We start from the raw sequence: 25,991 nt of genomic DNA on the forward strand, positions 1-25,991 counted from the left end.
AAATTCTCTGCCCCAGCCAAATCCGTATGTTAAAATTCGATCCGCTTACATTTGATGGCCCCGTGACGAATGTAAAACCAGCCATGAAAATGCTGAGCCCGAAACACGACCCATAAACGGAAAACGGGGAGTGGGCCATAAAAAGGTTTGGCCCTTACGTTGGAAGTCGGCCTAAAGTCCGTTCGGTTTATGGTCAATTAGAGAGCACCTCATTTGCATCGGTCTTGGCATGGCCAAATGCGAATGTCTCGTTGGCTTGGGCCTGGTTTCATTGCTGTTCGCCACCTCCCTCGATGCCTTTTGGCTTTGGAGGTGTTTGTACAAAGAATTCCCAGTGGACGTCGAGAAGGTGAGAAAGTGCTGCCGACGATCTTGAAATCCGATAAGCAAACAGCCGCTACTAATTGAGTCCTGACTTGGCTTTTGCAGATCAAGGGCGGCTGGTATGTTTATGGGACCAATCCGCAGAGTATAAAAGCTTGCTACTTCGAAGATCGTAAGTTGAATAATTGGCGTGGGAGGTTCTTTATTTATAGGTTCGTGCTTCTGAGTGAAAAAACTTGTGTAAAGGTCGATAGGGGAATTAATAGATTGATTATCGTTTGCTTTTGTGTAGGAAAATAAATCATTTTGACCATTATATCATCTTAATTTATTTTAAAAATTTGTTTATTAAAGAGTTCGTTTTTTGATTACCAAGTATCAGAACTAAGTTTCGTTTGATTTTACAACAGTGGATCTGTATTGGACGAGAATCACCGACACAGACTACGATAACTACGCTGTGGAGCTCCACTGCTCCTTGCCTTGGATGCGTCATCAGATGGCCATATACACCCGCCAACCGACACCCACTGAAAAGACTCTCAAAGCCATAGATGCCTACCTCAAAACCGTCCAGCTGTCGGTTAAAAACTTCACCTTAATCCGGCAGGAAAAGGATTGTCTCACCCAGAAGCCCCCAACCATGCAGCGATGGCATTTGTCCCGGTACCTTTACATGGACTACAATCCGGTTTATGTGAAGCCCTTGGTGGAGAACGAAAACATCTGAGCCAGTGATTGTATCACATCTCTGCTCTCCCACTGGCAACTTTCTTTACCCAGAAATTTACATATGCCAAATTTGGTACAGATATGCGAATGTCTTAAAACAAAGAACGAACTTTCAAGAAAACCGAAGCTGAGATACTCTGTTTAATAGAAAAGATTACACTTTTTTTACAGAAGTAATGAGGTAATTTTATTTGCTGCTATACAAAAATTAATTTATTCGGTGAAAGGTTTTCCCCCACTGCCGCTTAAAGTTCCCCATTTCAGTTTGTATCTCTTTAATGTTTTGATTAGCCCAACTTCTGTCTGCTCACGCTGTCATCGCTTTAACCTCACCTATCAACTCAATTAGTGAGCTGCCGCTGACTTATTAGCCAGAGTTTCTTCGATCGCAGCTGATTCGGGGTCCGATTCAGATTCCGATTCCCAGGCGAACTCCAATTTGGACGGAAACAAAACCACGGTGAGCATCAAGAAATTCTTTCATTCGGTTGTTTGTCATCGTCGGGTCAAGTTGCGTCCGCATCCGATCCGCGTTCAACGTTTTTGTTTTCGATTTTGTTTTCATCTCCGATTTTGGGTCTATTTTAAAAATTATTTCGGCTGAAAGAGAAAACTTGTTTCGGTGGCGCGAAGATGGTGGTGTTGCCGTGTGGAATGAGGAAAAATGTATCGGTCTCTTGTGTGGTTGAATGTGTTAAAATCAATTAGCATACCCCATGGGCTTCTTCTGCTGCAACTTCTGCCCTGGTGCGGTGCCTTTGTGAATGGAACGACTGTCTTCGGACCCGAGAAGCTGCAGGCCTTCAAGATCTTCGACGATGAGCAGCCCAGCCAGATCTCGGGTCGGAGCTTCGTCTGCGTCCCGCTCTTCCGGGTCTTCACCCTGGAGCTGCGCCACAATGTTCGCCTGGCAGCCGACGAATTCGTGGCCGTGAGTGGAGATCACCCGGCTCTGGGCTCCTGGCAGCTGGAGAAGGCCCTGCCGCTCAAGGAGCAGGACAAGGCCCGCTCGAAGTGGTACCTCCGGGTGTGGATCTGTGCGAGTCAGAGGTTCTACTACCGGTACGTGATCTACTCGAGGAACGGCCAGGGCAAGCGGATTCTGAGGAGCTGGGAGGGCCAGAGAGTGGCCAGAATGCTGCAGACCTACGAGATCTACCGTTCGCCGGGTCTCGACATCTTCGGAGAGGCCTATCCCACATCCGTGGGCGGGGGATTTCACGTGGAACGCGGTTGGCTGCAGTACGAGTATGTGATTGAGCTGAAGTTCGTCTGGCAGAATCACCTCGATATATCCGGGATAGGAAGCAATGCAAAATACCGCTTGATTTTGACCCCGCTGAATGTGATAGACGACACCCGGATTGAGGTCTCCAGATATGCCTACAACCAATCGTCTTTCAGACCCCAAAGCCAAAGGGGAGTGAGGTACAGCCAAGGATCGATTATGGTATTCCGAGTGTATCAACCATTGGACACCCAAAACGCTCTCAGGCTTTCCATATATCAAGGAGCAAGAGATGTCCAGTTGGCCGTGGGAGAGGCTTACATATTCCCGGAGCAAATCAAGGGAAGCCGTGGCATCCTGCAGGTGCCCGTTTTTGCGAGCTTCCAAAACATCGCCATTGGAGAGCTGACTCTGCCCCACTTGGTGGTTCAACCCATGCCAAAAGTGGAGGCAGGTAACCTGAGGGCCAGCTTCCACCACTACTGGCCGGATAACTGGCCTACGTTGGATGTCGGATATCGAGGAATGGGTGCCAGCTATTTTCAGTCATCAACTATTCTCACTGAGAACACCATTGAAAGTTTTTTGGCAGTGCAGAAGGCTAAAGGGGACATGGTCCAATTGGATGTGCAGCTGACCAAGGACTACATTCCCGTAGTTTGGCATGGTTTCGGATTCTACACCTCAGATAGAGATCGGTCGATAAGGGATCGCATTGATCTGCGATTCGTACTGATCAGGGAGCTCACCTACGCCGAACTGAAGGCCAGTCGGGTGTTTATCCTCAAACGTTGGACCCTCCAGGAGTACACCCATCTAAATGTGAAGGATGTAAATCAAAACCAGAGAATATTCCCCAAGCTCTCGGAAGTCTTCGAGGCTCTACCCAAAACTTTGGGTCTTCTTGTGGAGATCAAGTGGCCTCAACTAATGGCATCCGGTGTGCCGGAATCCACGCAGGGTTTGAATAAGAACAACTATGTGGATAAGATTTTACAGACCAGCATTTATTATGGATGTGGACGTCCCCTGATCTTCGCCAGCTTTGATGCCGATATCTGCACTATGATCAGACTCAAGCAGCAAGTTTTTCCTGTTATGCTAATGAGTATTGGGGATTCCCACATCTGGGATCCCTATATGGATCTGAGGACACAGAGTTACCAGCAGGCCATTAACTTTGCTCAGTCGGCAGAAATCTTGGGAACAGCTCTTCATGTCGAGAACTTCCAGAACAACCATCAGTTGGTCAACTTGGCGTTGGATCTCCAGCAAGTTCTGTTTTTGTGGGGAAACGATCTCCAGGATATCCATCTTCTAGAGCAGTTCCGAGCATTGGATGTATCTGGTCTAATTTACGATCAGATGGACAGGGTGGGACCTTCCAGTTGGAAACGATCCGACTTTTTCCGGGCACCGCAACTTCTAGAAGTATTTGGAGCTCAGTGCGTAATCAGCGGAAACTCAACTACCATTCCGGGAATAAAGCCAGCTAAACCGACTATTTGGCCAAAGCTGAGATAGTATTTGGGTAAGGTTAGAGAAAGTTTAAAATAAATAATAAAATTATTAGTAAACTCATGTTTAGAATTAGACGAAGATATTATGCTTATTAATAGAAAAATATATAATTAATAAGATATATATTAAAAGGGTATATTTCAAAGGCTTTAAATACAAGTAGAACATTAAAAATATCGTTAGTAAGCTTTGGATTTAAAGCAGCCTTCCGGGGTAAAAAAACAGTCAATAATAATATAACCAAATTTAGTGAATATAATTTAATTGCATTAAGTCAAAAGGAATTAAAATGATTTTGTACAATTTGTACATTTTCTTAACACATTTATAATGAGATTAGCATTATTTGCATGTATTTGGTCTTAAATGAAAATGTATCAAAGAGTTAATTCAAACTTTTGGATTTTTCTACATTTATTTTAATATCTCTCAAAGTTTAAACAAATTTTACGTTGCCTATATGTATGTAGAAAATGTGTAAATGTAAGTTTGGAAGTAAAACCAATGAATAAACTTAAGAGCTTAAGACCTTAGCCTGCTGTAGCTAAGCAGATACCGATCTCACAATAAAGAATTTGTAAAAAATGTAAAATTTTATTGAACTGGTTTATTTATACAAGCTTTGCAGACATCGCGCACCAGGTAGTCGTACTCCTCCCCTCGTCTCTGCACAAAATCTGAGTCCACACACACACACACACCGCCAATCCATGAAGCAATCAATCAATCAATCTGGAAATCGGGGAACCCTTCTACTGAGTGGAGCAGTTGGCGTCGGTGTAGAGGTCCATGTAGTCGTCGGAGACACAGGCGCTGCCGATGGGCATCGGCTGGCAGATGCCCTGCACCTTGCTAACCACCTCCACGTGGCAGGAGCGGTGGCCGTGGGAGGAGAGCTTGTGGAACCCGCCGGTCGGATGCTTGAGGATGATCTGCGGCTTGTGGCTGCTGCGGTGCTTGGTTGGCGGGGCGGGGGCGGGGTCGTCGAAGGTCAGCCAGTCGGGGGGCATCGAGTGCTGGGCCCTGCCTGCTCCGGGCTGCTCCCCGGCCACGTCCTGCTCCACCTCGAGCGGCAGGTCGACGCCGTCTACTTCCTCGTCCAGGGCGATGGGGAATCCGACTTTGGCCTTCCCCTCATTCTCGGCAGCCAGCAGCTGGGGACTTAGCACCAGGGCGTTGGCGATCAGCAGGGTGGTGGCGCAGTGGAGCAGCAGATGCAGTGGGGCCATTCTGCCAACCGAGTCCAGCCGGGATTGCTGCGAGTACTTTTTCCGTGCACTGGCCGTGCATAAATGTGGCTATTCCGCAAGCCGGTCCGGCTTTTATAGCTCCCCGAAGCAAAGGACAGTCAATGACCCAACAATTGAAATTGAAAAGAAGCCACTCAAGGAGGAAGCAGCCAGCAGCCAACGGATAGCAGATAGCAACCAGCATCCGGAGAAATCCTTGCGAACCTCCACCCACGCGGACACAAAAGGCGTAATTAATTATAGTTGAGTATACGCCACGTAAGCCACAGTGACAAGGACGCCCTGCGGTGCTTCCTCCCTGGGAGCCGAGAAAATTGGAAATCTATTCCCATTTCGATTGCGTTCATTCTCTTCCTCGATTCCATTTGGTTCGGTTTCGGCGCCGCCTTCCTTTTGTATTTCCGGCAATTATTTTCGACGATGTGACAATATTGCCGACAGTCGGGATTCTCAGGAGGAGCCAAAACGGGGGATTGCGGGTCTTGGATTCGAGTCCGAGTGGAGTGGGTCCTTAACGACTTCATAAGCATCTCGTCCAATTGAATTCAAATGCAGTTGCCTTGGACCCGCAGGAAAAGCACTCGCCCTCAGACAGAAAATCAACGACAACATTTAGCGGAAGTGGAGCTGACGCCATTTTTAAAATGGCGCATACGTGTGCGACGTGTTTATGGCAGATTTTTTGGATAAATGACATGACAGCCAGCAGCTGCCTAACAAGTCTAGGCGAAAGCCAGTCAATAACAACAGCCAAGATAGAAATTTCGAGGCAAACGAATCCAGATCAGTCCGTGATTGGCTATGTGACTTCCGTGATTCCGCCACGTGACTGCTTTAAATCTTTAAATCGCTTTAGGATTTCGGAATTTAAATCAATTGAATAGCTTGTAAACTGATTATCAAACGAGGCCAGCATGATTGTTCCATAAGATGATAATGAGATAACGCTAAGAACGGCAGTTTGCACTTCCGTTAAACAATTTCAATTTTGTATATCAACTTGAGGGTCTCTCCAATTATTCCCCTGACAATTCCAGTCACAGTTCAGATCATCTCTAATGGAAACAATCCGGGGGGAAACAGGGAGTCTCCTTCGACGGAACGCAGTATGAATAGCTAAGGACAGGCACCGCAGACTAGACAATGCCGATAGGATTCGCTGAATCATTAAATTATACGCCAAGCAGAGGCATTCTTCTCCTCCAGGCAGAGGCTACAAAAATATGGGCCAAAGTGGCACGTGAAATTAATTTAAACGCCCTGATTGTGGACGAATGACATTCGCTGTCCTCGGCTCGGCAACCGATTAGCTCGTTAGCAATTCAATTCGGCCCTAATAGATGGCCCAAAAGAGGGCCTAGTAGCCTAACCCTACCGCGGTTCACCTCAATTTCCTAGTCAAGGCAAGCTAATTAAACGCCTTTGCCTCTGCCGATGCCTCTGCCAATGCTTTTGCCTTTGCCTTTGCCCAGCTAATTAGAGCAGCTGTCACAGATGAAGCTGGTATGCCAGCCAGGACGAGAGAGCCCAGTGAAGGCAGTACAAATAATTCAATTAAATTGCTTTAAATTGCAGACTCGACAACAAAGTCGACAAAGGGGGAAGACAAACCGCAGCCACGGAAGCCGAGGCATTTCCACAAACCGCCGTGTCGAGCAAAAGCAAAAGCCAAATTTAAAGCCAAAGACGACTAATGCAAATACCCCTTTTGAAAAACAACCGCAAAGCCAAAATGCCAAGTCGAAATTGGCAGAGAAAAGAGGATATAGACATGCAATAATAATTCAATGGAATTTAACTGGGATTCTAGAATAGTTGGTGGCTATGGGGTAACTAATAAATATTAATATAAACCAAAAAATATGTTCTTTAAATAACCATAAATATTATAAAAATATTATAATTGCAAACATTTTATAAAAAAAACAAACCAATACTTATAAAGAGTATAATCCATTTTGGGAATAAACAGAATTGAATTTCGACTCCTTTAAATTTTGAAACGTAATATTAAATTTAAATTGAAAAGTTATAAGCGTGAAGGCACATTGAACCACTTTAACAAGTGATAGGTAAAATGGCATATGATTTTATTTAAAAACGAGAAAGGAAATCGAACAGGAAATTGAATTTGTACAGAGTTTTATTGCATTTGATTCAAAAGTTGATTGAAGCTGCATGTAAATCGAATCTAAAAAATGTGTGTACCAAATTATGTATGCATAATTATAAAGGGTTGGCAGGCAACGGAAAAAAGTATAAAACAAAAAAATTGTTATTAATCCACCCTCCTTAAAATCGGCAAGCTGATATTATTTATTTGATTAAAAAATAATCAGTTTTACACATTAATTTTTTTCGTATTCGCTTGTTGCCTTTGTTTACTTCATTGTAGAATATTCAAATGTAATTAAGAGATTACAAACATTAATTAAGTGCGTAAAGTGTTTTCCTACTTAATTGCATGTTTAATAATACTTGAGGTAATAAAGTCCAATGTTTAATAATGATAAATTTAAATGGCTGTATGGCTAGTAATTACACATTGAAAATGAAATTTTTTTAAGCTCAATCAGTGGAAGGGTTTAAGTATTTAAAGAGAACCACCTGCAGTTTGTTTACCACTTCTTATTTGGCCCGCTTTAATGGCTCACTCCCCTGAAGGCCATCAAGTTTATTGCGCACCCTTAACCAAGTCAGTTGCCTCTTGACGCCTTTTTCTGCTACAAAGTGCCAAAGCCGGCGTGACAAAATTAAGAGCAGTCTGAGCCTTCTGGAACAGGAGAGCTATGTTAGGCCAACTGCAAACAGCCATTTGTCCTCCAATGACTTAATGTGGCCATATACTTTCTGGTTGGGTTTTGGGCTTTGGTCTAGGTCCCAGGCGTCTGCTTGCTCAATTTAATCTTTGACGCGCCAAAAATGATGGAGCACGGACAACTTTTCGGCGCCGTCAACGTTTTAATTTGCATTAAAACGCGACGCGACTGGAGTTGGCAAAACTCGCTCGAGCAACTATTAAACTAAACTTACAACACGGTTGGGTTATAAGTTTTTCGTTCGCGCGTTCCGTGAGCTTGCATACAAATGGGCCTCGAAATCGGCAGCAGCAGCCCCAAGGATTTCCCGGGACTTCCCCAACGCCCAGTCCTCCCTCCTTAAGGCTTTAATAATGCCCGCTTTTGGCCACAAATCAGTGGGTTGTTGAGGGGGTGGTGGAGAAGAGGTGGTGGGGAGAATGTGGCCAAGGGTCCAACAAGTTGTCGGCTTAGCGTGTGGGCCGTTTTGTCTGCCCAGCGGGAATCATAAATTGTGAGATGGGGCTTAGCCGCCATGAGGTATGGCCGATCGGATGAATGATTTACGCTAATGCCGGATCGGTAGGAGGCCAAACTTTTATGCTCAAAATCCTGGAACAGAAGTGCCATCGGAAAACTTTAATCACGATTTGAACGCATATCCTGTAAAGGAATTTTAAGTTTAATTAAACAACTTACAAGTTCTAATTCGATAATTATTTTTGTATAACAAGTAAATAATATTAAAAAAAAACTGCATCGCGTATTTTATTTAGATTAATTAATAGGTAATAACTTAAATTTTAATAAATATGGCTTTTCTTTTTGCAAGTAATATGTTTTTTCTTTCTTTGAGCTCCGACATAAAGAAGCTAAGAAAGAACTATAACTTAAAAGGGATCAGGTTCGTTAACGGGTTAGATTTCCCACTATCCTAGTGTCCGGCAACTCCGAAAAGCTTTTAGTTTGTGCGAATTTCAGCCGAATCGATAGTGGAGAGCAAAGAGCAGCTGGCACATTCCACATGCCCCATGCCACTTGCCACATGCCACCCATGGTGAATGGACATGCGGAAGCTCCGCCGGTGCTCCGGCCACTCCACTTCGATGTGGATTGCGCTGCCACAAGACTATTTAAAAATTAACACGACTGAAATCCGCCATTTTCGCGCCAGTTAAGTAACAGGGTCAGGGGTCACGAGGGAAAGGGAAATGCGAAATGGGAAACGGAAAATGAGAATTAAAACCAGACTGTGATGCATTGCAATGAGCTCGGCAGTGCGGCCCACATCTTTTCGAGTTCGCAACTCAATGCCCGCCTCCGAGATCAAAGGAACACAGTGAGCGGGAAAAAAGAACGGAGAATAAAAGTTTTTAATACTTTTGGCCAAAAACGAAGGAAGCGACTCGAACTCTGGGCGCCATAAACTTGGCCTTGCCTCAGACAGACTTAAGTATTAAACGTACATACAGAAAAACGGAATGATAATCCTTGATCAACGAATAAAGACGACTATATTTTTAATCAAAGGTACGCAATTTATATTTAAAATGAAAAATATTCTCTTTATGTCTTCTAAGTTTAGACAAAATCAATACAAATAAATTTATATAATATTGTTATAGAAAACTAAAAAGTGAATACTTGGCATTTTGTGTTTGTAATGTAATCTCTGAGCTTTTAAATTTATATTAATAATATTTAAAAAAGTCCATTCCTAAACTCCGAATGAGGTAAAACACAAAAACTTATTATTCTTAGTGCAAAACCTTACTAAAGACTGGAAAAGAGAAATTTATATGCAGCAAACGCTGCAACAGTTTTTCTCTACCAATTTTGCATAATGCAAAAGAGCCCTTCACTAAGCCGGAATACTAGTATCCTCATCCAGAGTTCAGCTTCTTGATAACATTAAAGTTGGCTACCATGAAATGCTTCACACTTTTCCCTGTTAAACACAAAATTGAGTTGTAGTCATGAAAATTTTATTCGAAGCCCATAAAACGAAAGGTGCAGACAGGTGTAATCCAGGCACCGAATATCAACCTAAGTGACTGACCAGCCAGTCAAATTAAAGGAGCAACCGTAAACTAAAAGCTAAGAGTTTATTCGGACGTGAGAAGGGCAATGAATCCCTAAAAATTAAATAAATATAGGCTGAGGGTTGGAAGAGGAACATGATTGTTGAAGGGAAATCGACCCATTTTTAATGCCCTTAGGTATAACACATATCAAACAATTGCAGGATTGATTAAATTTCGTGAAACTGTATACATGTGTGATCAATAAAACTTAAATGTTTTGTTAACTAAATTCTTGGAAGGAAATAAAAAATTGAGCAATTAAACAATTTCTTAAAATATATTTCTTTTGTTTAATAGTTTTGTTTAAATAGTTCAGCTATTCTGAATTTCCCATTTACTTTTAAAAAGTTAAATAAAACCCCTTCAGCAGACTATGACAATTTTACAGGCAATTAATTAAGCTCATTTATTTGGTTTTCATCGTTTGGCATAAATTAAAATTAATTTGCATATTTTGCGCGTGATTAACAATCAGCTTAACATTACAGAAGTCAAATTGGCAGGAGGTCCAGATCCTGTTGGACTCTCCCCTCGGGTAAATAAAGGAAAATACCGCAATTGAAATGCACAGCTCACAGAAGTAATTCATAAATATTTGTTTTGGCTTCTCGTTGTTTTTTATTTCATTTGTGTGCGTTTTTCTGTACAGATTGCATTTACGCCGCAATCAATTTGTGCTGCACGTGACTTCTGAACTCGTCTGATGTTGCTTCCGTGACGTTGCTGCCGTGGCAGCTGCATGTGGCAGGCCATAGATATTGGCAATCGCACTCCAAGCCTCTTAAGCCTGATGGAGGGATTTATTTTTTAATGACTTCCCGCTCTTTTTCCACGGCCCACCGTTCGCTGATCATTTTCCGTCTGGCAAAGAAGTTTATACTCGGTTTATTTTTTAATTTGTGTGCTGGTCAAAAGTTTTTCAATTTAAAATTTCTCAAACATTTGCCGACGGAGTCCCTGATATTTAATATACAAAATGCTCGGCACACCTGTTCCCAGAACCCAGAATACAGAACCCAGCGATGCTGGTAAAAAGTAAAAAATAAAGGCGGCGGGCATTCAATAATTAAGTTGACGCCAGGCATAAACTTATTCCTCGGCTTCCTTGGTCCAACTTTGTAAATTTGTGGGTTTTGATAATTTGAAAGTTGATAGCGGGCTGAGAGGATGGCGAGTGGTTGGCTCTTGGTTGGGTTGGGTTGGGTTCTGGTCGGGAGTGGGTAAGTCGGGAAACATTTTTCATTTCGCTCGTGGGCCAGCATGTTTTTCTATTTGCCTAACACTTGAACTTTTTTGTGCTACCTCAACTTTGCTTCCTGCCCTTCAAAGTTGCCCTTTTTGTGGCTCGACATGGCAATGAGTAGTTGTAGCTCCTCGAGGTGAACGGGTCGGGGGATCCCTCTTCACTTGATGGATGAATCAACAATAGGTTTTTATTTGCCGCTGTTATCGTTCATGGCAACTTCTGATGGTAGTTTCTGGCGCCTCGACGAGTGAGTAGATGTTAAGTGCTTGCTGATCTCAGATTCTGCTTGTTAAGTAAAGTTCTTCCCATCTAAGGAGCTCAGTTTAAAATTGATTAATGACAGCTTGTAGTTGCGTAAGCATTTAGTAATTTGAATTTAACAAGCCCGTTTTGTAAAACTACATCATTTAGTTTAAACAAAGTTAGTATTTGAATGAAAACCTTTCAAGTATTTCTCTTTAAAATTACTTCAATCTTGCCACATGCTAGATTTTAATAAGTACACGTTTGATTTCCTGATTGGCAGATGTTTTTAACAAATTAGGTGGCACGAAGATATTTGCAAGTAATGTAAACAATAACAAGTGTTCTAGGTATTTCTTTGGATCGTTTTTCAAAGCTTTAATATTTATAAGCTTACGTTTGTATTCAGTTTAGAATTTATCATTGGTCTTCCTTTAAAGGCATCATGCTTTAAAAACTTTGGACATTTAAAAGAAATAGTTTTTCTTCCTAAAGATGTGGAACTAAACCCTATTGATGAAATGCAAAATAGCAAGTGCTGCAATAAAATCTGTTGGTCAACAGAAAAATGGGGCAGAGTCTGCGCTAAAACATTCATTACCATCAATATTTAATGTTCCCGATGGTCGTAGACCAGCAAGGAGGCCTCCTCCGACTTTTGCTGCCCTTGGCAGCTCAAGTGTTTGCCAACCTAATGATAACGACATTTATGTCCGCACACTTGTTGGAATTTGTCCTTGCCGTGACCGAAGGTCCCCCTAGAAACCCCGCACCCCTCCCCTAATCCATTCCCGATATACTGATAAGTATATAGATGTACCTATACATTGTTCTTTTGTTCTATGTGTATATCTTAATATTTATTTTTCTACATGTTCGCTCGCACACACGCGATGTGAAATACCATTACACACACACACACATTCAGCGATAGAGCCACCCACACACGGACACTCCCCCATTGAAACAATTGAAACGTGACACGCATTGAAAATGGCGAGGGGGACAACGCTGCGTATGAGTGATTTTATGTTGGCTCGCATTCAGTTAAAGCTTATGGCACATGTTTCAACTTTGAACCCAGCACTTAATTTTTTATTAAACACAATAATCTGATGCCAAGGGAAAAAATAACCCAGAAAATAACCAAAGCTGAAGCTGAAAGAAGCATGTCAACGAACTTGATTGACGAGGGTGATTTAATAAATGAAACGGGCAGTGCGAAAACAGAAAAACGGACGGAAAAAGTAATACCATAACGAAATATTCAACTGGCTCCATACATTCCCACTCCCGTTCCCGCATCCCCCTTCCCGCTCTCCGCTCCCTTGGGGGACATGAAAAACGTCGCAAATCTATGCAAGCTCCTGGACTGGTGCCGCAACAAAAAATGCGAGGAGCAAGGCGATGATGGGCACCGTCGACGCCAACGCTGGCGAAAACAATCAACGAGGTCCTGCCAGAAAGGACTTTCCACGAAGAGTCAGTGGCCTGTTCCACGCAATTCTAGAACAGCCAAAACAAAAAACCGACCAGAACAAATTGCCAGCTAAAGCGAGACAAGGCCAGAAGCAATGCACAATGAAAACGCTCGTAAAAGTCGAGACAAATGCAAACACGAAAAGGGGAAATGAGGGAGTTCTCCAATATGATCATGGGCGTAGTGAAAGGAGAAACGCTTCTCTAGGGCTAGGTCCTTATGATACCGACAACCAGCATGAATGGGATTGTGAGCCCAATTCTTTTGGGCTTGTTAACAAGTCAAAAGAAATGTAAGTAAAAAAAAAAAAAAATTTCAAAATATTACTTTTTCTTTAATATGAGTTGCATGCAATAAGAAATATTTACTTCTTTATAGGTTCATTGGCTTAGTAAAACACATTCTTTGAGCAATAAAGACATAATTAAGACAAACTTCCATTTAGAACACGCAAGCGTAAAGAAATTAAATATCACTAAAATATATTTAAAGATATAATCTTTTTTTAATATTAAAATATATCAATATATTTTCTACGCCCATGACTGCGAACAGTTTCAGCGTTTAACAATGGACTCGCCTTTAAATTGAATTTGACTTTTTGTTTCTTTTGGTTTAACACTTTTGATTTGGGTATTTTGCACTACACCGAACCAGAGAGCAGCCATAAAGGGTTAATGTAATCAAATAGAAAAGATTTATGTGCATAATGTTCCACCGAATATGCTTTTCCCACCGTGACGTGGGTCAGTCAGATATACATTTATTTAAATTCCTTCGTCCACAGAGTGAGATTAAGCGTCTTTAGGAGTCACTTGACCCCAGAGATCGAAGATGAGATTGTGAGAGCCTACAGTTTAGTATATAAAATGGTTTTGGGGATAAATGTTGATTTAAGACTCTTCAAACTATGCCACAATTTAAATTTAAACAGTTTCCAAGTTCAAGGGTTCATTTACATGTATATTTAATTTTGATTTACCCTTGAAATCACCTGCTAGCAGCTCGCACACCTGAAACCAATTAAAATTTGATGGGTCCCGGCAATTGGCAACTCCCCCAAGTCATTTGCCGTATAAAATTTTAATTGAACCGACGCCGAGACTTGATTAATTGACAAATGAAGAAACCATTTCGGGTCCTAACGTTTTAATGGCAACCACAGGTGCGCCAACCCTTTCCCCTTTTACCCTCCCACCACCCGGTTTGTCGGCCTTTATGGAACCTTCCTCAAATTAGCAGCTCGTTGAGGGAGCAGGTTAAGAGCATTAAAAACACTTTCACTTTCATGTTATGCCCATAAATAAGCCATGGGTCGAGTTGGCTGGCAGGTGCATTAATGCTCGGCTGGCATATCCTTTTTACGAACAGCTGTCCATATCCTTTGAATTCCGGAAGCTCTCCCGTCGAGTTTTGCGAACTCCCCCACTCGCGAACCCCTTGACTTAAAAGGCGAGCCCCGATGCCGGAATCCGTTTCGAATGCTGGGCAAACATCGGACTGAACTAAGGATTCAATGAATTTATTCATTAGTTCGCTTTGATATGCACTTCACTGACCTCTGCCACGCCCACTACACACCACGCTACACTAGGCAAACAAAGTTAAATGCTATTTGCCACCAGCCGCTGAGCATGTGCGTTCTGCGATGGCATCCTGAAACCCGCTGCACTTCCCCTCCATTTTCCACACTCTGAGGCACAGAAAATATTTTCTCGCTTCGCCAAGGATTAGTAACGAAACAAAAGTGCAAATCTGTATATGTTTCCCTATAAAAAAGTTAAAGGATTCGAAAAGCAATCAGTAACTCATGTATAGTACATTTAGTTTTATCTATATTTATTTTGATTACAAATAAAATATTTAAACTATATAAACTTTTAAATACACGTGTAAGTTTAATGTATTATTATTTTTGAATAGTATAAAGTGGGCTTGTAATTATAATGACTTCCTTAATGTTATTTGATCAACATTATCTTTCTCAGTGTGGTGGCTTCGATGAATGTATGCGTTTGCCTGGAGGGAAAAGCACACATGAGTTGGAAACTTAAAGGCTTAGAGAGGTGTGCCAAACACACACAGGCCCGCACATATCCTCCAGGCTAATGCGATTTATTTTTATGGCCAATTTGCTTGATTAGGTTTCGATTTTCATGCGCCGATTGCACTCGCTCTGCCCCTGACCAAACTTCCCCTCTTTCAACCTCATCGTAAACCATTTTCCACGCTTTTCTGCGAAATGGGTTCATTAAAGTTGGCCCAACAAAGTTTATTAAAAATTAAGAAGTGAGAGTGAGCATAACTGCAAAAATTACCAACTTTTTCGTAGCTATTTTGCGCCATTATTTCCTGGTCAAACTCTGTTAATAACGCGCAAAATAATTAATATTTACGAAGCAGTAAAAAGCAATAAATACTGAAAATCAACTGCTGCAGGGCAAAATAGAAATTACCAATGAGTTTTTCTAGAGAACTGATCTGGTTGTGATAATTAAATTATATTCAATTAGTTTTTCCAAGCAATTCTTTCAGTAACCTTCATCGAATTTGGTTTGTTTCAAAAACCTTTTATTTTAACAATGATATATTATATATTATTTTTAATTAGATAACCGCTGAAATTTCCCACCTTACATTTTTTATATAATTTTAGAGTATTTATATTAAAAAACAAGACACCCAGCCAAAGTGTTGAGCAATGCGGAAAAAATTCCGCAAAAAAAGGTGAAAGAGAACGAAGGTAGGAAATGCCGCATGGCATGATGACATTTATGCGCTATAAAAATATGCTTCACGCTTTTATGGCTCCTCCAAAGGGGGTAGAGGATTGGGGATGGAGGTTATTCCAGTTCAGCCAACAAAGCAACTGAAATATGCCACAGCATCGTCATCTGCTCCCAGATGTGTGGGTGAGCATCATGTGCTCATCATCTGCATGTGCATAAAAAACTCCGCCCCCTAGCATCACCCACATCACCTTCCACATGCCCCGAAAAGAAGAACTCGAAGGAAAAAATAGCTGTCAGCATTCCCTTTTTTCATTCCGCTTTTACGATTATACCTATGCATAAAGAGTTTTGCGGGTGCGAGCGGAGAATGTTGCAAAATCCAGGGTGCATTACGCATTCGCCACGGGCTAAACAGCTGGCCAGCTCTGCACCTGACTGGCTTTAATTAATAGTGGGCCAGATGGGAGGCATGGCAGCATCGTTGCCAACTAAAATTGAAACCGAACAAATTTCCCCTATAGAAAAATGTTCGCCGGAAAAGGATGCGGATGAGGAGGAAAGGTTGGACGAATCGAGGGCAAAAAGTAATCACGATAAAGGCATCGGAAACGTGACTAAATCAGATTTGCCAATAAGACACGAAGCCGAGGGATCCGCTATCCGCTATCCGCTTTTCTTGAGGCGCGTGGCCAGCAAAGATGAAGATATAAAGATACATCTTGCCATCGAACTGTGAAATGACTTCATTAGTGAAAATATTGTGTGTCGCCGGGTTCCAGCTCCTAGCCACGTTCTCCCACCAGTCATGATTTATTGCCTCTGCCCAGATACACACATGCACTCGCTTCTCCGTTCTCTGCCGTTCTATGTAAATTTAACAGGGCCGTAAGCAAAAATACAAAAAGGCAAAGAGTGGCCCATATAAAACATAAAGCGCAAATTAATTGAGGCAAAGCCGAGCAGCTTCAGCTTCAGCTTTAGCTTCAGCGGCATCGGAAAATTGTTGCTCTCCTTTTTTGTGGAAATCTGTTTTGGCTCTGTCTTGGCATTGCTGGGTGACCGGGCAAAGGGTCGGAAAAGCGGTCGGATGTGCCGGGCCACATATCAAGTTAAAGGAGCGAATCTGAGCCTGATTGCTGTGATTGTGCTGCTGCGGGACTTGGTGATATATATAATAGGTTTAATGCGAGCATGACTTATCTGCTGGGGGAAAATGCGAAAAGAAGCTTTAAAGCCGCTTCACAAAGTTCTGTGAGCATTAAAGCCATACAAGTTGTTTTTTGTTGTTTAGAGTTCGTTCTATAATACTGAAAATAAAGTATATATTCAGCTTATAAATAAAAGCTAGTCTTATAAATGCATTGTTTATTATCAAAATTTTAAAAAGTTCTAACTAGAATTATATTAAGTTTGCATTGACCAAAAGAAGTAGTTCTTTACTTTTTCAATAATCTCTTAATGAAATACCATTGAAACTGTGGTTCCTTTCATATTTTCAGCCTCAGACTAATTCTAAGAAGTTCTTTAAGGATGTACATCTTTTATTCAAATCCCTTGACACCCAAGACATTCGCACTTGACAACCACTCAACGGCTTTTCATAATCTTTCAGCCAGCGTCGGGCGGCTCTTTAAATTTTGCTTAAAATGCGCACTGCGTGAAAGCCGAACTGACGTGAGATGGCCTAGTGAGCAGACAATTCCGAGCACAATCCGGTGCCTTCAGCCTCATTGGTATGTGGAAAAGGCGCCGCATGCGACAGATTTGGGATTTCGGAGCGGAAATCACTTGAAACGGCTGCAGCAGTTGCTACCTGAGGACGTGGCCAAACAAAGGCGACATCCTCGGCTCTCGATGCATATGCTGCAAACAAATGGCGGGCACACAAAACGGATTCGTTTAACGAAGCTTTTCCAGTTCAAAGCCAACAGAATGCGAGGAGCGTATAAATCTCGAGGGGCCGACAAAAGTGCGTGTAAGACTTTACCCCTGCAGCGTCTGCTTCGCCTGCGAATATCCATTTAACCATATAGCCAAACCGGATGGCGGTGGGGATATGGATTTTTTGTCGGTTCGCCATCGATTTTCACGCAGTGCTCGGTTTAATTGATTCGCCCGCAGCTACTGCATAATTATGCGTTCCAAGAAAATAAATGCGAAAAGCGAAAAGAACTCGCTGGATGGATAGATAGACAGGCACGACAGCGCGTTGACAGCTTTCCTAATATGCAATGCACACGCGGCGTATGCGTGATTTGAATGTTCCCTAGCGCGTGAGGCCGACAGTCAATGTCCTTGCGAGACATCATTTTAACTCAAGCCCCTACATTTATATTCCCAAAGACTAGAGAAATAAGCTGTGGGAATATTACGTGGGTCTTAAAGCTCTTTCAGCGACCTTACACGCATTTATATGGATAAAGAGTTTATCATAAATCTTAAAAGACAAGAAAATAAAGCGATAATAAGAAGGAAACAAATCTTGATATTATAGGTTAAATAATATTCACGGTTTTCAAAGCCTTGTTATTCTATCTTTGATTTATCTACAGTTAAAATAATGTATACTCTCTCTTCTAACAACTCATAAAGGTACGTTTTGCATTATATTAGTTTGGTCTACATTTTATTAAAATCCAAAGCACGTCCGATACATTCGATTTCTAATTCTTTAAGAGTTTTATAAATAAATCCAAATTTCTCTTCATTGATTTATCAACAGTTAACATATTGTATCCTCTGCCTACCGAGAAATCATATCACATGCCAAATTCAAACAATTCTAAAGTTTCTAGGACTTTAAGTGAAAACTGCTGTCTGCATGCTGACCACTTGGGGCAAAGCTCTTAAATTGAAATAACAATTGCGAGCAGAATGGGGCAGGCGGGAAGGGATGCTTTGCAACTGCAACTTAAGTGCTGCAACCCTCCAGACGGCGCCTGAAAGCATGCAACAGAAAGTTGCACAATCTGGAGGGCATCAGCAACGGGCAACGAGTTTGCCGTCGTTAATTTGTTGAATCGCATATTTGAGGGGCCTTAACCCCTACCAACCTGCCACTCGCCACTCGCCACTCGCCTCGTTCCCAACTTAACTGACCCATCATCATGCCGCATTCTCGGCGCGTGTAACGCATGCAAATCCCATGAACCGACCGACGTGAGTGCGAAAGAGTGCGGCGCCCAGTTGACAATGCCAGCCAATTGTGGGTGCACTCAGCAAAAAAAGTTTTGATTACAAAAATCACACGTAAATCATTGACAGGACCCTTAAATGGGCACAAACACTAGCTCATGTGAGGAAATACCTTCAGACTTATCTCCGAACATTTCTAATATTTACTCACCGTGTTTTTGCTGCTCTCTGGCCATTTGAGTTCCGAGGCATGCCACATTTTTCCGAGTACAGATGTGGGCGAAAGTAGAGGTAAGAGCTCGCTTGTGCATGCCACTGACCGCAGAGCAAATTGTGCTGCAGTTTGTTCCATCAGAGATGCCGAGATGCAGCCCCTTGTTGGCCGGAGATTGTTGGACGGATGCAGGATGGCGGGTCCTGACTGCTGGCTACTGGATGCGGGCTGCGGCTGCATTTGTAGGACGATGTGTTTGATTCCGCCACCGGTTCGCCGGATTCGCCATTCCATTTGGGATGCACACATGGCAGACACCCCGCTTCCAGTTCGGTGGAGCAGTTCAGTGGAGCTCAGCTCATTTCTGCTGCCATTGTGCATGACAAACAAATGGCATTGCAAACATTTTCCCATGTCGCCCGCTTCCTCCAGCGGTTGGCCCCCTCATTTGCCCCCTTCGTGTGCCATTCCTTGGCCCAGTTACTACACACCCCGGTATTACTTACCATGGCAACAGATTAGATTTTGTGGTTAACAAAATGTTTGGCCACAAAGTCTTCCAAATGAGAATTCATTGTGAGGCACTCTCAAATAAGCCGGAATTGCAAAGGCTTAGGGATGATGTATGCATAGTTGTGGTTTTCGATATATGAGGGGTGTATTAGGATGTAGCAGTTGAGTTGCAGCTTTGCGAGCTGCTTTACATATTTTCTGTGCTGGAAATTCTTCTAGTTGGTGCCTGATAGTTATTAAAGGAAACCCTAGATGCTGTTTGTGGTTAGAATTACACATATCGGTAAGCATAATTGATTTGACCAAGAAGTAAGCTATTGATGACCAGAAAAGAGGATATCCTGATCTATGACATTTTTTATTAACTTAAGTCAACAAATTTTTTTTAATATGTAAAAAATACCCTGAAAACTAAACATTCAAAATGAGAAATCTATCTTAATAATTTTGAAATATTAAGTGTTCTTCTGAAAGGCTTAAGATTCATTCCTGCATCCCCACCTCCTTTTTTAAGCCCCTTTGCTTTTTATAAGTTGTCATTAAAAGGACGCTTGGCTTTGTAATGGCCAAAGAAGTCCTCGGATTTGGGTCACTCCCACTGTTTCATTCGAATCCTGTCCAGTTGGAGGCTGGCCCTCAGATTGCTGCTGCTCCTGTGGCACTAAGCACACCAACGTACGCACACACAGGCAGAAGCTGGTACACGGATACATATATAATCCATTATAAAACTGTTTACATAAGGTTTCTTTAAATTGGTTTATTGTTGTGGCGTCGCACTGGCCCCCATTGTTGGGTGATGGGTGCAGAGGCTGGGGGGATAGGGGGATGGCAGGACGAGCAACTGCTAAGCTCCTAAAGCAGCCAACTACACAACCGCACGAAGGACCCTGGGATATATTCCGAATCCAGGAGCCAGGAGCTGGAGCGCAGGGCAGACCGATGTCCACAGCATGTGTGGCCTCTAAGCGCCTGCCATTAATAATGCAATTGTCGGGATTGCTGATAAATTGCTGTGGTTTGACAATTTGCACAGCAAACCGCAAACAAAAAATCGCAAAAAAATAAAAACAACCCGAGATACATACTAGAAAGTAAACAAAAACAAATAGGACCGATTGTGAAATAAAAACGCTTTGCCAGCAATATTTGGGTTACGCAACAAAATCAAATTATAACGTTTTGTAATGTCAACGAACGAAAAAAAAAAATTTGGTTGGGATATACTATTTTTTGGGGCAAACAAATCGCAATTGCATTTCGGTAATTGGCGGTCTACGTGACGTATGCGCAATTCCTGCATATCTGTCAATTTAAATTGATCACGATAAGGCCAAATTAATAGAAGCGGTTGTGAATGTGTTATGAGCACGAAAAGGGGTGTGGCCAACTCATTCCCTAACGCCCACCAAACCATATATTTAGCGAAAGTCAATGTGCCAAATTGAATATTCATAGTTGCGGAAATATTTGCATGCACAACGTTGCGTATAAGCAATAAAAATGTCACGCCCAAGTTGAGTTGTATTTCGAGGGAGAGCGAAAGGGAGAGGGCGAATTGAAAACGTTAATTGAATTCGCCAACGTTTGTTGATGATAATAACGAGCATGGTGTTCCCCATAAACAAGCAAACGCAAAACACATATAAATGATTCGGCGGAATCCTATATGGAACTTTTGAATATCCTGGAAATAGATGTATTAAAATTATGTATTATTTAAATCTATTTTTAAAAAGTGATTTTAGAGATTTTTTAGTAAAACCCCGATTTAGTTATTTCGTTACATTTTTGGTTCTCTCTTATTTAAAATCTTTTACAGCTTCTGAGAAAACAGAGAACGCAGACAATAACCGTATTTAAAGCTCTTAAAACCACCGAGGTCTTCAGGCTTAAATAATTATATTTTCTTTTAGAAGAAAAAAGTCCTCTTTAATCCCTAATCTTTTCTACATCGTAGCATGCCCGGAGCTACCGTGCAGCTAATTAGCACAAGAGGACGCTCCCAGTCCAATCTTATTATACTCCTCACCCCTCATTCCCCTCTTTCCCCATCAATTCCCCCATTCCGCTTGATGTCAAAGACAAGCAAGAGGTAATGTCACTGATTGCGATTACTGTGTTGGACTTATCGCGTTCGCTACGTTGCTTCGCAGAGTGAACTATGCGTAGAACAGCTCCCCGAAGTATGCTAAGCATTTGAGAAATTGAAATTTATAAAACGGCCAGGACGCAGAAACCTTAGCGAAAAGCAGGCAGGCAGCCAGCCAAATGTAATGTCAAGCGGGATTTTCTCCAGTCAATGGCTTCAATTTGCTTTTACGAGACGCGAGGAGGAGAGCCGTAAACTATTTGAGGGGCGGAAGTGTCCCGTGGAATGTGAGGAATCTCTGCTGTGTTTGCAGCATCATTTGCGAAATGTAATTGCGGCAATTACCGTAAATTTCTCTTCTGAACTGTTGTCGCATTAAAGTTAATTTCAGTTGTCTTTCGCTTGCCACTATTTCGGAATTAGAAAAGAAGAAACTTTCGCTTTTCGGTCGAATCAAAACACATTTGTCACCCGCCAAGCGACGACGGCCTGTTGCATATTGTTCCGAAGGAGCTTTTTCTCTTGCGCTCTCTCTTCGCTCTCTTCACTCTCTTTACATTTACCGCTAAGAGAGCCGTGCTTTTAGACCAGTTTTTGGGCGAATCTCTGTTTCCGCTTTGTCCATTATGCTAAGTGCGCCAGCTACACTTTGATGCCACAAATGCCTTCGCGTGTGCCTTTGCCCTTGCTTTTTATGCTAAGCACCTGCACATTAGGCTGTTGATGGTTATTAGCCGAAAGTAGTCGCCCCTCCCCCTCTGCTCCCGCAACCTTGGCCAGGTGTTTGAGCCCCCATTCCCATCCAGGAATAAGCCCAACAAAGGCGGGGTGGCGAACAGATTGCACTTTTTTCGCCGTAATGGAATTAGAAGAGACTCTCGGATGTGAGGCGCAGGATGCAGGCTGTCTGCGATGCTAATTGGATCCGTTCTAATTGGATTACCGCGTCGGGCGAGAAAGAGTCAGGATGGGTAATCAAGTCGATTTCTAAGAAAACTCTTTGACGGCAAAGTAATATGTGCCATATGGGGGAAAGTCGTTAGTATAATGTCTAATATGTATATACTTGTCACAAAAAACTACAAAACAGAAAATTGTTAATTTAATTGTTGCATAGAAAAGGTTAATTAAATCTATCTATCTTGTAAAAGTCACCTTACAATTATTTTGAATTTTCAGTTCTGTTTTTTCATTGTACAAAATCATTGTAGCCTAGTTCCCAATTATTTTAAGAGTTGTAACTAATGCGGCTTTTAGTAGATTAAAATATACAGAATATTCCAAAATAATAAAGTTGAGCAAATAATCTTCAAAGCACAAATGAAATATTTTCTTATATTTATTCTGGAGCAAACACAAGCCGAATCGAGGATTAGGAACGAAATTGGCCTTCTCAAAAACAATTGCCATCACTCCGATGACTGAGAAAGCCAGACAAGCCACAATTTGTTTTGCACTATTCGAGTTAAGTATCGCCTTTAAAACAACTCTTTGTTCAGCCCAAGACAAAGTTTCGCCATCTCCTTTGTTTTGCGTAGATAAGTGTGAAACGAAAAGTTTCCCACAACCAAAATCACGAACGTAAATCAGTTAACTTGTAAACAACATGGAGGGTAACACAAACACACCTGTATGTCTTGGCCGGGTGTTATCTCAAAAAACTTTTGCACATGTCTCCTGTCACCTCATTTGCAAAATTGAAAGCCAAAACTTGGGCGAAAAGTTGGCAAGGACGCCGGGGAATGTAGGTTCTTCCTTATTTCCTGCTCGTCTAGCATGTTGTCTTCTGCCTCTTGTTTGATGTAAAATAAATTGACATTTAGTTGTCGATGTACCCACAGCACATTTCCCTCCCGCAACTCCAGATTTTGCCAAGGCAATTTTAGCCTGCAAGTGTCAAAACGTGTTAATAGATTTCCAACGTTGTCAGGTCTGTGGAAATATTTAGTTGCATATTTAAATTCACATCGGAGCCTCAGCAGCCCGAGGACTCGGGTTCACAATGGCACCTTACACCACCCACTACCCACCACCTGCCACCCACTTAGATGTTGACACATTTCGGGTTACCTTGGCAACTGTTTCTTGATGTATGTTGCCACACGGACCTGGCCTCCGGTGGCTTTTCTCCGGCTTTGCCTGATTTTCCCTGAACTCTCTCCTTTCAGGACACTAACTGCTGCCGTTTCTCCTGATTGCATATCTGTGAAACAACATCGACAGTATGCTTTGCTTTCATTTAGCAGCAAGCGTCTTGTGGGAAATGTTTGTTATCGTCGGATCCGCCTTTCAATATGCATTGCATTTGCATTTCTAATTTCTTTTCCTGCCAGGAGCGTTTTGTACTTCATCCAGCAGGAGTCGCATCAGGACATATGTATGTCCTCGCTCTGACTGTAGGCCTGGTGTGTCAACTTTGCTAGGATTGAAATTTCGTTTAATTAAGGGGAGCTAAACTTTAATTGTGTAACATTTTACTGCATATATTGTACTTTCTAGACGAAGTTTATTTAATTTAATTGAAGTATAAATAACATTGTCCAAAATCGAGAAACATATCTTCTTTACAAGCACGAATTCAAACCTTTAGTTTCAATCTCAGGAGACTTTATTGACAGTTTTTTATTGTTGTTGACAAATTTGTTTTAACTAGAAAGGCGTAATTGACAGTTGAATAGATACAATACTTCAACCACAACACCAAAAAATATTATTTTAATTTTCTTCCATATTTCTTGACAACTTTGTCATCTACATTTTGCCTTTAAATCTCCCCTTCATTTCAAGGAAGAATCATTTTTGCCAGCTCGCTTTGCATATTCCAAGGAAATGGTCTCCCCTGACTAGTTCAAAATCACCCTCAGCTGAGTTTTTGGCTCCCCTCGGCGAGAGGTGGTGAGCCCAATATAAAAATCATTTGGCGTTCTTTTTATTATGGCCAGCGAAAGAAAAACAAATACTTGCACTTGATTTTATTCATGACTTAATTTAAATGGAAATTATTAGTGTCATTTGTAGCCAGCGACCCCCGAAAAAGCGACAGTGAAATGAGAATTCGGAATATCTCATAAAATGGCATTTAGGCCAAGGGAGGAAATGGCCGGAGAAAATGAACCATGGCAACCATGTCGCATGTGACCTTGGGTAAGTTTTCCTCAGGCGCTTTTCCATTTCCCCCTGGTCTCAGCTGTCCTTCCTGGACGTGTTTTCGTTTTTCCCGTTTGGTTTGGTTTTTGTTGCTCTGTTGGGGGGAACCCTTAACCATAATGTTTGCATAATTTACTTTCCTTTGCGTTTAAAGGTTTTCAAATTACTTTTTAATTTGGTTTTTCCGTCTTGAGTTACGCGCACAAAACGGCGATGAATGGCAACAGAAACAAGTCAAATAAATATGCAAATTTGTTCTTTCCTGTGTTCAAGAGCTTTATTTATTGAAAAATGGTTAAGAAAGTGAGTGGATTGGATGGGGGAGGCTTAGCATATGGAGCCACCTTTTTAAGGTATTTTCTGAACTTATTACTTCTCAGATTCTGAGAAATAAAATTTATTTCTTGCTAAGAATAAAGTTTCGGGAACTTCTCTCAAAGTTTAATTTTGTTGAACGTATATTAAATAATAGAAGACGTTTATTGGCAAGCCATCAATTTCACCAACACAGCATTGTTTTAAAAAACAATAAACTTATGGATAGTCCAGACGGGCATTATTTACAGCCCGGGCGAACACTTTCATTGATTGCCATTTCTTCAGCCAAACAAAAGACATATTTTCCTACAAAAGAATTGCACCAAAGGGAGCGCAAGGTCTGCCAACGATTAATATTGCAGAGAATTATTAATTATGCATGCGACACAGGGTAGAAAATGGGAATTCCTGTGTCTGCTTGGGCCCAGATAAAAGGCAGAAATAATGCAGTTTACAAACAAGATGAAGGAAGCTGCACGAAACTGGGAAACTTTCACTGTCTACGGCGACGAATATTTGATATTTATGTTGCACTGCCAAAGTCGTGAACTTTGCCATCCACGTGGCCGTAGATATACAGTCTCCTCAGCCCTTGTAACTATTGCAAAGAAAAAGTTCAACAAACACAAATATTTAAACATGCCAATTTAATACGGAAAATTGTATTGTACTGATTTTATTTTAGAATTTGTTAATTTATAGAGTTAAAGGTGAGCTAATGCTGTGAATTATGTTTGTAGATTGTCGAAAAGATGAGATGAGCCATCTATTGTTCAAATAAGGGATTACTTTTTACTTGATAATAATTATTGTATACTAACTTATGTTGGTTTTACTATTTTTGAACTGAGGATCATTAACTTGAGTTAAGGCTCCAAAAATATTAGATTATTGCGAGACGAGTTTTTTCTTAACTTAACAAAACTTAAACCAC

At 41.7% G+C, this 25,991-nt stretch overlaps 3 protein-coding genes across 3 annotated transcripts; 2 read left to right on the plus strand and 1 right to left on the minus strand.

Annotated features, from left to right (window-relative positions):
- The first annotated feature begins 130 nt into the window (after nucleotides 1-130).
- Nucleotides 131-1,229, plus strand: LOC108088349. Its single transcript, XM_017186096.2, has 3 exons — nucleotides 131-349; nucleotides 430-496; nucleotides 735-1,229. The coding sequence occupies exons 1-3, from the start codon at nucleotides 230-232 to the stop codon at nucleotides 1,052-1,054; spliced, it is 507 nt and encodes a 168-aa protein (XP_017041585.1). The 5' UTR covers nucleotides 131-229; the 3' UTR covers nucleotides 1,055-1,229.
- Nucleotides 1,230-1,340: 111 nt separating this feature from the next.
- Nucleotides 1,341-4,492, plus strand: LOC108088348 (glycerophosphocholine phosphodiesterase GPCPD1). Its single transcript, XM_017186094.2, has 2 exons — nucleotides 1,341-3,815; nucleotides 4,426-4,492. Exon 1 carries the CDS (start codon nucleotides 1,721-1,723, stop codon nucleotides 3,806-3,808), a length of 2,088 nt encoding a protein of 695 aa, XP_017041583.1. The 5' UTR covers nucleotides 1,341-1,720; the 3' UTR covers nucleotides 3,809-3,815; nucleotides 4,426-4,492.
- LOC108088350 lies at nucleotides 4,393-5,082 on the minus strand. The gene has a single exon (XM_017186097.1). The coding sequence runs from the start codon at nucleotides 5,032-5,034 to the stop codon at nucleotides 4,558-4,560; it is 477 nt and encodes a 158-aa protein (XP_017041586.1). The 5' UTR covers nucleotides 5,035-5,082; the 3' UTR covers nucleotides 4,393-4,557.
- Between the last annotated feature and the right edge of the window lie 20,909 nt (nucleotides 5,083-25,991).

The sequence above is a fragment of the Drosophila ficusphila genome, unplaced genomic scaffold (assembly GCF_018152265.1).
Source record: "Drosophila ficusphila isolate 14025-0441.05 unplaced genomic scaffold, ASM1815226v1 contig_106, whole genome shotgun sequence".
Taxonomy (NCBI): Eukaryota; Metazoa; Arthropoda; class Insecta; order Diptera; family Drosophilidae; genus Drosophila; species Drosophila ficusphila.

Excerpts from the sequence above, each read along its gene's own strand:
- LOC108088349 (XM_017186096.2), top strand. The coding sequence starts at position 230 with ATGGCCAAATGCGAATGTCTCGTTGGCTTGGGCCTGGTTTCATTGCTG. Across the intron at positions 350-429 it reads TCCCAGTGGACGTCGAGAAG|ATCAAGGGCGGCTGGTATGT; the intron begins GTGAGAAAGTGC and ends TGGCTTTTGCAG. Across the intron at positions 497-734 it reads AGCTTGCTACTTCGAAGATC|TGGATCTGTATTGGACGAGA; the intron begins GTAAGTTGAATA and ends ATTTTACAACAG.
- LOC108088348 (XM_017186094.2), top strand. The coding sequence starts at position 1,721 with ATGTATCGGTCTCTTGTGTGGTTGAATGTGTTAAAATCAATTAGCATA.
- LOC108088350 (XM_017186097.1), bottom strand. The coding sequence starts at position 5,034 with ATGGCCCCACTGCATCTGCTGCTCCACTGCGCCACCACCCTGCTGATC.